At 38.9% G+C, this 15,735-nt stretch overlaps 1 protein-coding gene across 1 annotated transcript in view; it reads left to right on the top strand.

The window, feature by feature from the left end:
* The window catches only part of ADAMTSL3 (ADAMTS like 3), a 670,777-nt gene extending 660,446 nt beyond the window's left edge, over positions 1 to 10,331 (top strand). The window contains exons 30-31 of the mRNA XM_089676419.1: positions 3,246 to 3,460; positions 3,808 to 10,331. Of these exons, the coding sequence (XP_089532545.1) occupies positions 3,246 to 3,460; positions 3,808 to 3,917 (325 nt within the window). The 3' untranslated portion in view covers positions 3,918 to 10,331. The remainder of the gene's footprint in view (positions 1 to 3,245; positions 3,461 to 3,807) is intronic.
* Positions 10,332 to 15,735: the final 5,404 nt, after the last annotated feature.

Here is a 15,735-nt window from a genome sequence, read left to right as displayed (position 1 = left end):
AACATATAATGTCTTAGTTAAATGCTGTACAGTCAAAATCCTTGAAGTTATAATGGAAGGCTTACAAACATCTAGAATGTGTAATATATATATGTATCTGGGGGGGAAATGGAATGCTGTTAAATCTAAGAATTCTAGTGGTGCTTATTCTTGACATTACAGATCAAAACACAACTTTGTATCATATAGTTAAACCAGGTTTGTGACTTTCATAGACAAGAAAGTAGAAGCTTTTGATGGTGGAAGCTGTTTTTTTTTATTTGAGAGTATGGCAGTAAAGTTAGGGTACTGAGCAGTTCTATTGGTAGTTTGAACCATCTAAAAATTAAACCTGGAAATAATTAGAGCCCCCTAGCTCTTCATCTCGAGTTAGTAAAGTTCATAGTTAGTACAACCATAATATTACTGCTGCAGCAGACTAACTAGCTTCATAGTAGTCTGAGATAGGTAGCAGAACTACATGAACATGATCTGATCCCAAAGTATTTGGACATTGTTACCCGAGTGTACCTGAAAGTGGAATGGAACCCACAGATTTAACCAAAACAGTTACATCCAAGGCATTCCTTTAATTATAACTGTTACAGTTACTAGTACGCTTATGTCAGCTGACAACCAAACTGTCAAGTCATAAAATGGCTAATACCATAGCTGATCACTTGTGCAGCACCATGTCAACTGCAGATCAAACAGAGTCTAAGATGGCAGCTTCTTTGGCTGTAAAAGATAGGAGGGTTTAGTGTCACTTTAACTCTGTTGCCTGCTATCGCTAGGCCTGATGAATCCACATGGATATATGGCTATATTCTCTTTTGCTTTACATAATATTTGTAACTATTTCTAGCACCTGGGACCCCTTCATAGGAAATTATTAGATCCTTGCTCAGGAGACTAAGGGTTTGATTTACTAAAACTGGAGAGTGCAAAATCTGGTGCAGCTGTGCATGGTAGCCATCCAGATTCTAACTTTAGCTTGTTCAATTAAGCTTTGACAAAAAAAACCTGGAAGCTGATTGGTTTCTGTGCAAAGCTGCACCAGATTTTGCACGCTTCAGTTTTAGTAAATTAACCCCTGAGTCTGTTCATTCATATACTGTATAATGAAGTCCTATGGAAAAAAGGGTCTGCAAGTGCAGACAATGCAATGGGAAACTTCCCATACTGTGTTGCTGTATTTTCGGATCTTAAAACAGAACACCAAAACAAAAATTCAGTAATGGATTTGTACAACTGGTGAATGCTGGCTTTTTGTCTTTGGATGGGAAACAATTGACAATAATTTGGGCCTGTAGCAGAAAGATGAAGGCTGTTTTAATCAAGAATTCTTCTCTGTGTAATGGGCAAACATCTTACCATAATAACAATGCAGTTTTATCCAGAATTTATCACATACATACTGTGAATTAATTTGAAGCCCACATACCCGCTGGGAACCTTCAGCAAACATTATTGTTGGAGTTTAAAAAAAATATAATACAACTTTACATGCAATCCAATCTGATTAAACTATGCAGACTTGATTAAATATTACAATACTAGCATAAAAGAAAAATACTTACCTCTGTAGTGGATATAAATTGTAATTTGCTATCTGTTGCAGAATATCTACACAAATAAAAAAAAAATAGGACTATCCTCTTCAACTTGCGAGCCTACCCCAGTCTAATAATGGCTATTGTCAGCAAGGAACAAGGATAAGTATAACTTATCAAAGAGGGGGATAAGAAAGGCAGTTCAAACTGCCAGCCAGTTAGTCAACTATCAAAAACCAAATTAACCTGTCTAAGAACATGCTTTTAAAAACAGGGGTTTAGTTAGCACACATTTGCAAATACATATGTAAGCCACAGAGCCACATCACAGCATCCTGAATATCTGTGGTCCTAACTCTATAAATTTTAAGAGTCCTCACAATGGAGGCACATGCATTTAAATGGATAGAAACAAGGGCAGGTGAACCTGAGGGAGCCCACCCCTCATTAAGGTTATTGGAGCACACCTGACACCCAGCATGTAGCACAATGGCAGCCAGGGTGTCCAATGCACCCACTGAACCTACAAAATTAACTTTAATGAATTAAAATATCTACACCTCCTTGGAGTGGTGGATGCTCGGCCCTCTATTGTACATTGTAGCTACATGCATAAGACCATATGTGTCATATAGCAATGTAAGGGCCAGCAGATGAAACCACAGCAGGCAGTGTGGACCCGGGCATCTCATATTCTTGGAAGTGTATGGTAACAATGGTGGTCTTAGTTCTGGAACATAGTGAAGACTGAAAATGCCAGAGTATCCTGAAAATCAGAAAAAATACAGGTGTGAACAATTTGCTATCAGTTAAAAAACTGCCTCAGTCTCATGCTTTCTTGTAAGTAACTAGACTTGCATACATTTCCTTATATAATGCCACATTATATTATATAAAATATATATGTTTATTTCTAAAATTAATAACAGTGGGCTGAAGTAAAGGCTGTTCACATAATAATGTTAATGCAGAGTTAAAGTGGAACAAAACGATATCTGAGTGCCATAAACTTAAAACACTGTTTAATTCATTTTTTAATATTCAAAGGAAACTCACCCATCCATCCATATCTCCTTGCTTTATTTTGTTAAGCAATCACTTTGAAAAACATTCCCCTATCATTTCTAGCCTTGTCCCCCTTGTGAAAGGACAGATGATTTATATAACATTTACTTCCTGAAATCCATCTACCCTTATCTCAGGCATGCAGGCATGTTTAGCTGAGAAAGACCCCTCCTCATCCTCCCCTCCTGGGATGTATGACATAATTTTGGCCTGCGCCAGAATCCAGGAAGCAACTGAAGAAAAATAAAAAAAAGTTTAAAACAATTAAATATAATATACTGTATCTTCCTATCAATTTACTATTGCTAGCAGCATAAGGAATAAAAATAGTTTATGCTGATTAAGAGAGTTTAGTTTCACCTCAATGAGGATAATGGGGTGATGCTATGAATACCCAATCATGTGCTAGGAAAACTGAAAAAAGCAGGATTTTTGCTAGCACATGATTGGGTATTGGAATCAAAATCGAAAAGAGGATCACCTTGTTTGCTCACATTCTCTTTGCTAAGGGAACAGTGTCTACTCTTTTACTAAATCTACCCCATCGTCCTTGTGATGCTACCTTGCAGCAAAGGCTTGACTCTCTGTATTGTGCTTTGAAAGCTGGAAAACTAAAGGGAAATGTTTTGTGGTGTGTTTTATCCCCAGGCCTGCTTCCAGAAGGGACTGTTCTTCGGAGATGTGCGATGTGTACTGGAGGACAGGCCCCTGGAGACCATGCACTGCAGCATGTGGAAATGGTTTTCAGTCTCGGAAAGTAGACTGTGTACATAGGAAGAACGGCAAAGTCTTGGCTGATCAATACTGCGTGTGGAAACGAAGGCCCATGACTTGGCAGCGCTGCAATGTTACGTCCTGTGGAAGTATGCAAATATTTGGCTATTACAATCATTGACAATTGTATTAAAAACAAAATCTCCCTAACAGATGTGTATAATTGCCAGAAAAGAGCACTACTAGCAACACGACATTTAAAGTGCACCCATCACCTGCAAACAGCAGAGACATGTATATTCCCGGCCTGTAAATTCCACAAGATCTAGTTGTATGACTGTTATTATAATATAATCAAAGTTCTTCTGCAATATTAGCTCAAAATGGTTGCTCTTATTGTAAGTGATGGCTACGCTTTAACATGGTGTTATGTTCTGCAGTATGCTGTGCCTTATTTTTCCACCGTTGTGTTTTAATTAGATCTTTTATTTTACAGAAGGAGAATGCAAGGATACAACTCACTACTGTACATTTGTAAAACAGCTTAAGCTGTGCTTAATAGAGCTCTACAAACAGAGATGTTGTGAATCGTGTAACGGAGCGTAACTTCTCCTGAAAAACCGTGCACTGCGGTAAACTGAAGAGATGAGAAGGATCCTCAAAAACTTGTAAAAAGTTTGTACATTTAGGTTTAATATTTAGAATTTAGAGGTCTATTCAATGGAACACCCCAAAGGCCCGTTGGAAACGGCAAAGCATAAAACTAAAAGTGAAATAGTTTGTATGGCTCAACCTGGCTTTATAGATTTTTCCTGGATTAGATAACTATGTTGAAAGACCGACAAACTCAAAATTATGTTGGAAACTATAGCTTCAAGCTTTAAAATAAGTTACGTGAAGAAGGTGAAATTTTGAACTGTAAATAAGTTGTGTTAATAAGCTGAAGTTTCGAACTATAAAATAAGTTGTGTTAAGAAGCTAACGTCACAAACTTTAAAAAAGGTTTTAAAGTTTCCATATCTACAAAGAACGTCAGTCAACATTGTAACTTTGCAGTGTAGCCTTTTTTTTCATACCCACCATTTTGTGCAAAAGGAGGCTAAAAAGTCTCAATTCACAGTATTATATGGAATTACTAAACAAATTAAATGAGTGCTGGACATATCTCACCCTTATTGCTATAACAACTCCATATTAAAATAAGGTCACATCTGATAAGCACCTGAAGCTTTTATAGATTTATAATAATAAAACCTATTTTGCATATTCCAGTTTTTATGTTTCGTGGCCCTTTTGATTTTATACAATATGTCGTAATGCTGAATGGGCTCACTGTGACATTTGGATAACTTGTACTTAAAGAAAAGCATTAGTTATGTAAGGTCCATGTTAGGTAATGTAGCTTAATTTGAGCATTGATTTCATTTTAACCACACTTGCTTCTGCTAGTATACTTTGTTGGGTAACCATGACATAAGCAGCTTATGTTTCCATGCGGTATGGGAATTTCCATTGAATAGAGTTACAAAAGGGAAAGTAAAATTAACTGACGCAACATCAAAGGTTCATTTGATGGAGAGAAGCATTTCTGTAAATTGGTATAGTAAATCGTTGTAGAAGGATAGAGAGTCATCAGCTGTATATTCCAATGTGATGGCTGTATAAAGGTTGGATATGTATAGAATACAGAATCATGCTGAATTTACTTAGCGGTCATCTGGCTGTGTGCTCTGTGGCTGCAGTAGATTTGAGTTTAGTAAATATATGGCCATGCAGCTACACAGCTATGTTTCTTATGTCATTCTATACACATCTGAACAATCAATGAATTAATTGTTCCGGCTAATGCAAGTACGCATTGAACAATACCTAATTCTTCACAAATTTCAATTGGCAAATACTTGCCAAATGTTTTTAATGCAAAAGTATTACTTTTAGTTTGGTGGAGTTTGTTACCATAAGTGGCTACATGACTCAACCACCCACTCAACATCCTTTACTACCTGTATAGAAGAGTACAGTAATTCACAATATTCAAGGTATTCTATAAGTTTAAATCTAGCACTGCAGCAATAGTATCTGTTGTGGTGACCATATATTATGTGAGTGTGTGCATGTGTGTGTGGTATAAAGTGAGTGTTAATCTATTAGCAGTATTAATTCTGTCATTTGGTGCCATATTTTATCACAGTAAGGATGGCTGAACCACAATCACATACAAAGGTACAGGTTTACTTAGAAAGACAACCAATATAGTCTCAGTTTTGTAAATGGAGCTCAGTAAAAAGAAATATCCTGATCTATTCTTGGGGGTTTTGCACTTTTCATAGACATCCTACATAAAAGGGTGTGTTTATAAAAAAAAAAATACATAGCTATTTGGCCAAGAAAAGTACTGCTACATTTGTTCTGTGCAGGTGGGCTAAATTGAATGCCCCCCTTCTATTTCCTGTACAGCAGGGGTCTCCAAATCCGGGCCTGCTGCAAGATTTTATGTGGCTTTCAGGTAGGTGTGGGTGATGCCCCAGCATTCAAAAGGAAAATGTCTCCCAGCCATGCTGTAAGTGTGATGTAAGGGTGGTCTCTGATGTAACTTGGGGATGTTAATGGGGATCCTGATCTGGGGGGGGGGGGGGACTCTGATGGGGTAAGGTTTTGATGCAAACACTTTTTTTGGAATTTCTTTTGCTGTTGTTCTCAGTAATATAAACTGATTACAAAAACCTTCAAGTAAAATGTTTTTATTAATTTCAATTTTATTCATCCATTTCTAAAATAGATATGTTTTTTCCCATGAGTATTTGTAAAATATCCAATGTGGCCCTTGTACTGAAAAGTTTGAAGAACCCTGCTCTAAAGGCTGAATGTTATTTATTCACTGAAAGGTGTAGGGAACATAGCACATTATGGTTACTAGATGGAGGTGAGGGTCATAGGAAATAAAATCTTATTTCCTATGATCCTCAGATTTGTCTAGTAGGCATAATGCAGTATTTTCCAAAACCACTCTATTTTTTATGAGTGAAAATCATTAAACTTTTAGAGGAATTAGGAGAACATTAGATTTGCCCCATTTGCACAGAATGATTGTACCAGCAGTTTTGAATTTTTTATAACTACACCCCAATGTAAAAGGCTCTCTTTTAAAAAGGTAATAGTCTTAGTCAAAGCAGTGGAATGATGAACTATGAAAATCCTATATGGTGCTTAGCGTATTCCTTTATGCAAATACAGGCTACAGTTCTGATGTTGCCTAAATGAAAATGTTCAGTTGGTTTTCTGATGTGTCTACTGAATGCTGTGTCTAGAGATAGGAGAGAATTATTTAAGAAGCAGCTCTATTCTAGAAGTACATCTTCCATTGCAACAATTAGAATGTTAATGTTTTCATTGTTCCTTTGAGAGGCTACATAAAGAAAAGAGAACAAAATAGATATTTCACGTTTTATTACCTCCTTACCCTGCCTAGCAGCTCCAAATTGTGAGAAATGATTACAGGCAAATGAAACAGAAATCCCCTGGAAACAATAGTTTGATTCTGCGTAGAAGTAATGACAAAATTCCTCTTCCCACTACCTTGTGACTGGCTGGCATAGCTTCCTGTCAGTTGTCTTAAAGACTAGGTTCACACTTTTGCAGGACTGAGTGTAAATTGCATGCTTTTCAGCACCCACAACAAAAATCAGCTGCTGTTAGCAGACACATGGGGGTGCCATTCATTCTTAATGGTGCCCCCATGTACTGGAAACTGCAGTGCGTTTTCCTGTGCTGGGGACTGCAGAGCACTCTGCGGTATCCCTGTGGCTATGGTTTTGGAATAGGTGCAGAGACCTTTTCCCTGAGTTTTATGTAGGTACAGCTGCCCATTAAAATGAATAGGCTGCTGTGCTCACACAAACATGTCTGCGGGGAAACTGGCATAGTGTGAACCTAGCCTAAGACTACCCATAAAAAACAGCAGAGAATAGAGGACTTCTGTCATTTACATATTGATTAAAGTTAAAGGCTAACTCCATCTTTTACAGCATATTTCACCTGTATATAGGGTGCAACATGTAACATGCTCTAAAAAATGGAGTTACCCTTTAACTTTAATCATTATGCAAATTTGGATGTAGCATTTAACATGATCTCAATCTGACCACCCCCAATAGCATGTGGGGGGTTCATCACCCTGGTGGCAGCGTCAGCTTTGAACTTCACACAGCTGTGCATGGCTTTGTCATCCAGTAACAGAGATCTCCTTCACTGTGGCAGAGGGAGTTGCAGTTATCAATGGGACACAAGTGCAGTGATTACCACACTCATAGTCCATTGACACCTCCTCCAGCCCTCTAACTCAGGGGTTCACAATCTGGGGTGCAAGATGGAATTTCAGGGGGTGCGACAAAGAGTGACTGTCAGTGGTACCTTGAGCAGTAGTATTAGGTGGTTGTGTTGCTTAGATAGTAGTCTTTATTTATTCAAAAGGAGATAAAAACAAAGAACATGTACTGTAAGCAATGTAAGTACCTAAACGAAGCATTGCTTTTTAAAACGTTATAAGCAAAATCTTGCATAATCATTGTATATTGTTTCACTCAAAACATTTGTTGGATAGTTTGCTGCTGGAGACCTGGAGATTTCAGAAGAATGGATCACGAATCCATATTTCTACCATTTGGAACTATTATTTTTAATTAATTTGTTCAACCGCAGTATTCTTTGTGGTTCCACAATTAGCAATTAGACTTCTTCATTGTCAAATGTGATATTACTTTTGTAGGGGGTCCAAACATTAATCATTTCCTAGGGGTGTGGGGCATAGAAAAGGATGGGAACCACTGCTCCAATTAAAAGTACCTTCCTTGGCATGGAGCCTGTGCATTGTACCCAAGGTCCACTGATCACAGTTGCCATGTTTTGCAGACTCATTTTCAAAAAAAATAATAAATGCATTGTTTCTGCAAATGTGGGTGCATTTATTATTATTATTAATAATAATAATAATAATAATAATTATATATATTTTTTTTTTTTTGCAAAAGGTGGCATGTACCTGTAAGAGTCAAATAAGAGTCAAATAAATTGGAAAGCATAAAAATCTACACGTGTGTATATGGAGAAATCCAGCAGTTCTATAGTATCCTTTAATTTCTCAGGTACTCCAGTGAAGGGATCTCCCCAGCATTCCAAAGTTTGTATGACTGAGTGTCCGTGTAACATAAACGTTCGAATTACTCCTTCCAACCCCCATATGTATTTAAAAACAATCTGGTAAAGTTATGAGAAACTTGAGTGTTGTATCCTGCCAACATCTACTTAAAACTGAAACATCAGCTTTAGGTGTTTGTGAAGATTTTCATTTATCCAGGTCATGGTATAGTAAGTAGTAGTTATTTACATTCATCTGGATTTGTTCTGTAGATGATGAAGATCAAAAATGTGTCATAGCCTATCCAAGACACTCTTCTCATTTCTAATGAGTGTCAGGAAATTACCCCAGCATTTATATCCACACAGGTAGCACCGACACCTTGATCCAATCACCATGGAAGAGCAGATGTTGTTGTCCAAAAACAGGAAGGGAGCTGTGAAAATTGTGGAATCACAATTATCAAAGTTGATGCTGCTGACAATTGGTCTTAGAGGGAAACCTTCCTTGTGTGTCTTAGGAAGACCATACAAGCATGGTGTAGCTTCCTAAAAACAGAGCGACAGTGGTACAAGGTTTGATCAATGGCTTTTACAGTTTCTAGCTGTTGTAAACCATTACTGTGGGTTCTGAGAACAATTCACACCTTCAGCCATGTAAAGTGAATGATTAACACACGTGAAGCCTTTCTGACACCAAGGATGGGATAACTAGTTCAGGGTGGTTTCATAATTTTCATAACTCCTATCCTGTTCTTGGACAATTATATCTGCCTTTGAAAATGCTGGGAGATTTTACGGATACTCATTAGAACTGAAGAAGGGGCTTGGATAAGCTATAAAATGTCTTCAACATTACAGAACAACTGTTAAATGTGACTTATTACTAGATATCAGCTTTAGGTGGAATGCACCATTATGATTTGTAAGCATTGGACTAGGCTAATGCCATTGTCCCCATGTACAACGCCTTAGGGTCTCTTCACAGCACTCCATATAGAAGGTTCTTTATTAGAACATATTTGTATACTACAGCATTGAACCTGTATCAACATCAAAGCCTCCAGACACAAGTGTGCTGGGCTGGTATGTAATTTACTCAGTATGGTAGGTCATCTTCAAAGTCTTTTTCTCAGTGATCACATGTTCTCTTGGCAACCAAACCACTTCTTATGCAAACTTTTAGTCACATGGCTTGTATCCGTGAATGTTAGATGAGAACTACTGTATACAAATATTCCAGTACATTTGTCGTGTTAATCAATAATGGGTTTTGATTGTTATTAGAGATTTATAAATTAAGAAATAAAGTTTGTAAAATACGTTTTTTGTACATATTTATGGTCTAATTTCAAGTGCAATATATTGTTCTGTACAGTGTTTAATAAAGATTTTGGGACATATATTTTCTTAATTCCAAACCCTTTCCTTTGTTTCCCTTCTTTCTATTTAAAGTTGAACTATGACAACATAATAGCACTTTTTTCCTTTTGCTATGACAAATGTGTCTTCAGTTAAATATGCATGAAATATGGACGCACCATTTGTTATTAATACCATTTGTTATTAATACCAATACTATCATTTGTTATTAATACCAATAATTTGACATTCCTAAAAAGATTGTTATTCTTATCATAAGAAATAATGAAAATGTTTTTATGCCTCCTGAACAGATTTGCAGTATTTTGGCAATAAAATATACTACAGTTATTCTGACACTGATGATTATTTTACTCTTCCTTAAATTCTTTCCTATGTATCGAATGACATTATATCATTTGTATGGAAAAATATTTTGCTACATGTAAAAGATGATTTTAAGATGTTGGGTAGCTCAGTGGTATTATCAGGTTTTATGTGCAAATAAAGCAGAAGGTTACAAAATATTCTATCTTGAGAAAGAGTGTTCTAACGTAAATTCTGTAATAAAAATTATAACCTCTTAAGAGGCACAATGAATGCTGATGTCTGTTAAATAAGCACCATTGCCATAATGGTGCAGTCTTGCTGGAATCAGCTCACAGTGGGAGCTTCTGAATGCTGCTTCTAATGATTATGACACTTAGTAGGGGTCAATGGAAGCCTCTGCAAATACAGCAAGGATATGCCAAGCTCCAACATCCACCTATTTGTAATAAAGGAATAGGGCATTATAATTACTGTCAATCCGCATCTTGCAGCTCTACTAACGCTACAAGTATCCATATATTTATATACTGACACATGCAGGAAAGCATCTGTAATAGACTCATTAAAGACCAGTTGAACCCTCTCATGCACTTGCTGATCATTCACGAATCTGGTATGTCACTAGACTTCAAGTGGTTGTACTGGGATGGTGCCTGCAGTTACAAGCATCATCCCAGTACCGTTTTGTAGAGCCAGTTGGTTTTCTTGTAATAACAATCAGAGCAGCTAACTAGCCACTTGATTTCTATTACAAGCAGCGGAAGAGGACGTAACCCCACCACCACCACCTTTTGCAGTCCCACTGGGAGTCACGATTGAGCAGCTGGTTCTACCACTGGCTGGTCATGTACCCAAATAAAGACCAGATTGGCTTTATTTGGCTCCATTAAATAGTAACCTAGAAGCGATGACTTAACATCACTTCCAGTTTACTCAGAAATACGCGGCACCATTTAAAAAAAAAATATAATGGTTTTAAGGGAAGAGGAGGGATCTGGGGTCTTATTGATCCAGGTCCCTCCATAAAGAGGACCTGTCACAGACTTATTGCTTTCATAAGGATGTTTACATTCTTTGTGACAGCAAAAAAGTGATCAAGAAAAACATTTTATTAAAGTGACAGTGTGAAAAAAAATGTGCCTCTGTTCCTCCATGCTTTCACACAATGATGAACGCATGAGTCAGTCCAGCAAGCATGCAAACAGTGATCGTCCCACACATGTGAGGTATTGCCACAAACATCAGATCGTGGGCAGTAATTCTAGTGCCAGACCTCATCTGTAAACCTAAACTGGTAAACTGTAAAGACCTTTAAAGTTTCGCCTATGGAGAGTAAAATTTACGTTGTGTATCGCAGTTGCATGGGCGTGTGCAATTTTAACCACTTGCCCTCCTGAGGATTTACCCCCCTTCCTGACCAAGCCATTTTTTGCGTTGTGGTGCTGCGTTACTTTAACTGACAATTGACCGGTCATGCAACACTGCACCCAAATTAAATTTCTGTCCTTTTTTTTCCCCACAAATTGAGTTTTCTTTTGGTGGTATTTGATCACCTGTATGTTTTTTTATTTTTTGTGCTATAAAAAAAAAAAGCGACCATTGTGAGAAAAAAAACAATATTTTTGACTTTTTGCTATTAAACATGTCCAGTAAAAAAATGTTAAAAATCAAATTTCATCGTAAATTTAGGCCAAAATGTGTTCTGCTACATGTCTTTGCTAAAATAATATAATAATAAATATAGCGTTTACAAATGGCGGTATATATACTGGGATTTTTTTTATAATTTTTTATTTTTACTAGTAATGGCAGTGATCTGCGATGGACATTCTGACACTGGGGGGAACTGCCTTGGTGTCAATGACATCCCCAGTGACACCAATACATTGATCAATGCTAAATAAAAAGCACTGACACTGCACTAATGACACTGGGCAGGAATGGGTTAACGAGGGGGACGATAAATGGGTTAACTGTGTGCTGGGTGTGTTTTACTGGGGGATCAGTGTCTGTCTGCTTCACTGTTAGTACACTGCTTTTGATGGCTGTGTAAACAAAACAGTTGTTTTGAGCTTTATTCACTATTTTCAACACACTGCTATTATTTTGAACACAACTGTGCCTCCCACCATCTATTTCCTGTAAAGTTCCCAGGCTTCTCAATATATATGCTTCTGCCCCTTTGCCAGCTCTTCTGGGAAATGTAATCTGTTCAGAAGTCCTGCTACCAGTTCAATAAGGCTTTTCTTCCATAGAGTCTGGATAACTGAACCACAGAACATTGCCATCTTGTGTTTAATTAACACCCTGCAACCATTATTAATGCAGCATCAGTAGGGGGCCCCATGAGATGCCCCTGGTACCTTTCATTGGCTTTTTCATAGGCTTTTTTGGGTGTGGGTGAGGACACAGGGGCCCCATGATCCCCTATTGCCCGGGGGCCCCATGAGTTGTCAGTCCGCCCTGTACCAGAGCTTACCATGCTGGAAGAGATGTGTTTGTTTTTAACACATTGGCACTCCCACATTTGTGATGCAATACAGAGAAATTATTAGTTGCTTGTCCCTCTGGTGAAATGAATATAGGGGAATCGATTGGCCATGACACTTTGAACAACAGCGACGACATATTTACAAGGTAAGGCAAAAAACACACAAGGCATAGAATTACACTAATATCTATTTAAAACAACAACAAAAAATGTGAACGTGTACAATAATTTTCACACTGCTGTAATCAACATCATTCCCTCTCCATTGAATTGAGCAGTGTTTTGGGGGCATGACAGACAGCTGGGCTGCTGATACTCTCCTAGAGCTGCCAGCACAGCGTTTTTAACCTTTACTGCAGCTCCTAGGAGACACAGAAGTCAAAAAAGAGACATTCATCAATATACACTGCTCGAAAAAATGAGAGGAACACTTTTTATATAGTATAGCATCAAGTCAGTTAAACTCCTGGGATATTGGTCTGGTCAGTTAAGTAGCAGAGGGGGTTGTTAATCAGTTTCAGCTGCTTTGGTGTTAATGATATTAACAACAGGTGCACTAGAAGGACAATAATGAGGCAACCCCCAAAACAGGAATGGTTTCACAGGTGGAGGACACTGACACTTTTTCCCTACTCATCTTTTCTGACTGTTTTTCACTAGTTTTGCATTTGGCTAGGGTCAGTGTCACTACTGGTAGCATGAGGCGATACCTGGACCCTACAGAGGTTGCACAGGCAGTCCAACTGCTCCTGTATGCCACATCAATATGTGCCATTGCCAGAAGGTTTGCTGTGTCTCCCAGCACAGTCTCAAGAGCATAGAGGAGATTCCAAGAGATAGGCAGTTACTCTAGGAGAGCTGGAAAGGGCTGTAGAAGGTCCTAAACCCGTCAACAGGACCAGTATCTGCTCCTTTGTGCAAGGAGGAACTGGATAGGCACTGCCAAAGCCCTACAAAATGTCCTCCGGTAGGCCACTGATGTGAATGTCTCTGACCAAACAATCAGAAACAGACTTCATGAGGATGGCCTGAGGGCTCGATATCCTCTAGTGGGCCCTGTGCTCACTGCCCGGCACCATAGAGCTCGATCTGTTATTTGCCATAGAACACCAGAATTGGCAGGTCCACCACTGGCACCCTGTGATTTTCACAGATGAGAGCAGGTTCACCCTGAGCACATGTGACAGACATGAAAGGGTCTGGAGAAGCTGTGGAGAATGTTATGCTGCCTGTAGCATCGTTCAGCATGACCCTTTTGGCGGTGGGTCAGTTATGGTTTGGGGAGGCATATCCATGGAGGGACGCACAGACCTCTACGGGCTAGACAATGGCACCGTGACTGCCATTAGGTAACGGGATGAAATCCTTGGACCCATTGTCAGACCCTACACTGGTGCAGGGGGTCCTGGGTTCCTCCTGGTGCATGACAATGCCTGGTCTCATGTGTGCGAGAGTATGCAGGCAGTTCCTGGAGGATGAAAGAATTGATACCATTGAATGGCCCCCATGCGCACCAGACCTAAATCCAATAGAACTCTAGAATATCATGTTTCGGTCCATCTGACGCTACCACATTGTACCTCAGACTGTCCAGGAGCTCAGGGATGCCCTGGTCCAGATCTGGGAGGAAGTACCCCAGGACACTATCCATTTTCTCATTAGGAGCATGTCCCAATGTTGTCAGGCATGCATACAAGCACATGGGGACCATACAATCTACAATTAGAGTACCATTTTGAGTTGCTGAAATGAAATTTCAGCAAAATGGACTAGCCTGCTGCATCATTTTTTCACTTTGATTTTTGGTGTGTATTTGAATTCAGTCCTCTGTAGGTTGATCATTTTCATTTCTATCAAGACGCTGCTCCAGGTTGGTCCACACCTCACATCTACTTCAATATGGTGATAGCCTAGCTAGCATTGCTGCACATGTGAACTTGAAAATGAATACAGACAGCTGCACTCTAAAAAGCTTGATCCACCTTTATTCACACACATCTGTACAAAATGGCATGGTAAAAGCACTCACTCTCTGGGGGAGAGAGACAGGTTTATGCGTTTCATGCTAATCTTCATGCTTGATCATAATCTAATAAGTCAATCATGCAGCCGCCTCATATAGCTACCCAAGTCATACACTCAGTTATTGGCAAATAACCCATGATTGGTCTCTCCTTTTAAAGCCACAATTCAGCATCTTCTTGTCATCCAGTTATTACTCAAACATATTACAATAACACAACCATAGCCACTTCCCGTTACACTGTCTACTTCATATAAATGTGTGGGGTCTCATTCAAAGTTAAGCCCATTGTGGAAGTGTCCCCAACTGTGATCAATCAGCGCAATCACACTCCTCACCTAAATCCAAAATACTATTAAATACCTTTTTGTTGCTTGCTGAACACAAAAACAGTGGATTCCACCTCACTGTCTAACTATATTCACAAATTACTAGTGAAGCGCATAGATACTCCTGTGAAAAACATATACAAGTGATAAACTAGAAAGTCCATAAACAATCCCCTCAGTGATGTGTATCACTCCAGTGAATATCTTCTTTAGTAATATTCAGTGATCCTCCACCACACCAGGTGAAAAACCTGCTCACCTCAAGAAAAGAAAATATGCGCTCATCTGGGTGTACTCAACTCCTCAGTCAAGTGACATATCTTATCTCCTTTCGCCTTCCACTCACTCTGATATCAGGCCAAAATTGATTCATGCAACAGAAAGACCAAAATATAGTGCTCTCTTGTATAACACTTTATTGTATCCCCCACTTATTATCCACATCCAGCTCACCACTCCGCTAGCAAGATAGTGGTGGCGTAGTAACACAGTACCGGCTCCTCCTTCCTAGATGTGTTGCGCCCCCTCTCAGGGCTTCCTCAGTAGGTGGAGAGCCATTCTAATACAACCTTTTTATAGACACACATTCCCCCAACTTTTGTCCAATTGGTCATGGAGACACAGGAAGTGAGTCATCATCTTTGGGCAGAAGTGCCAATACTGGCCTCTTCTCCACCCGTGGACTGCACACGCACCACCGGAAGTACACCTGCGGCCATCTTAAGTGAGGGTAATAGGAGATTGCCACCGAACACA

Source organism: Staurois parvus, unplaced genomic scaffold, assembly GCF_062004578.1.
Source record: "Staurois parvus isolate SC_StPar_1 unplaced genomic scaffold, SC_StPar_1.0 ptg000168l, whole genome shotgun sequence".
NCBI lineage: Eukaryota > Metazoa > Chordata > Amphibia > Anura > Ranidae > Staurois > Staurois parvus.
This window is presented reverse-complemented; position numbering and strand designations above follow the sequence as displayed.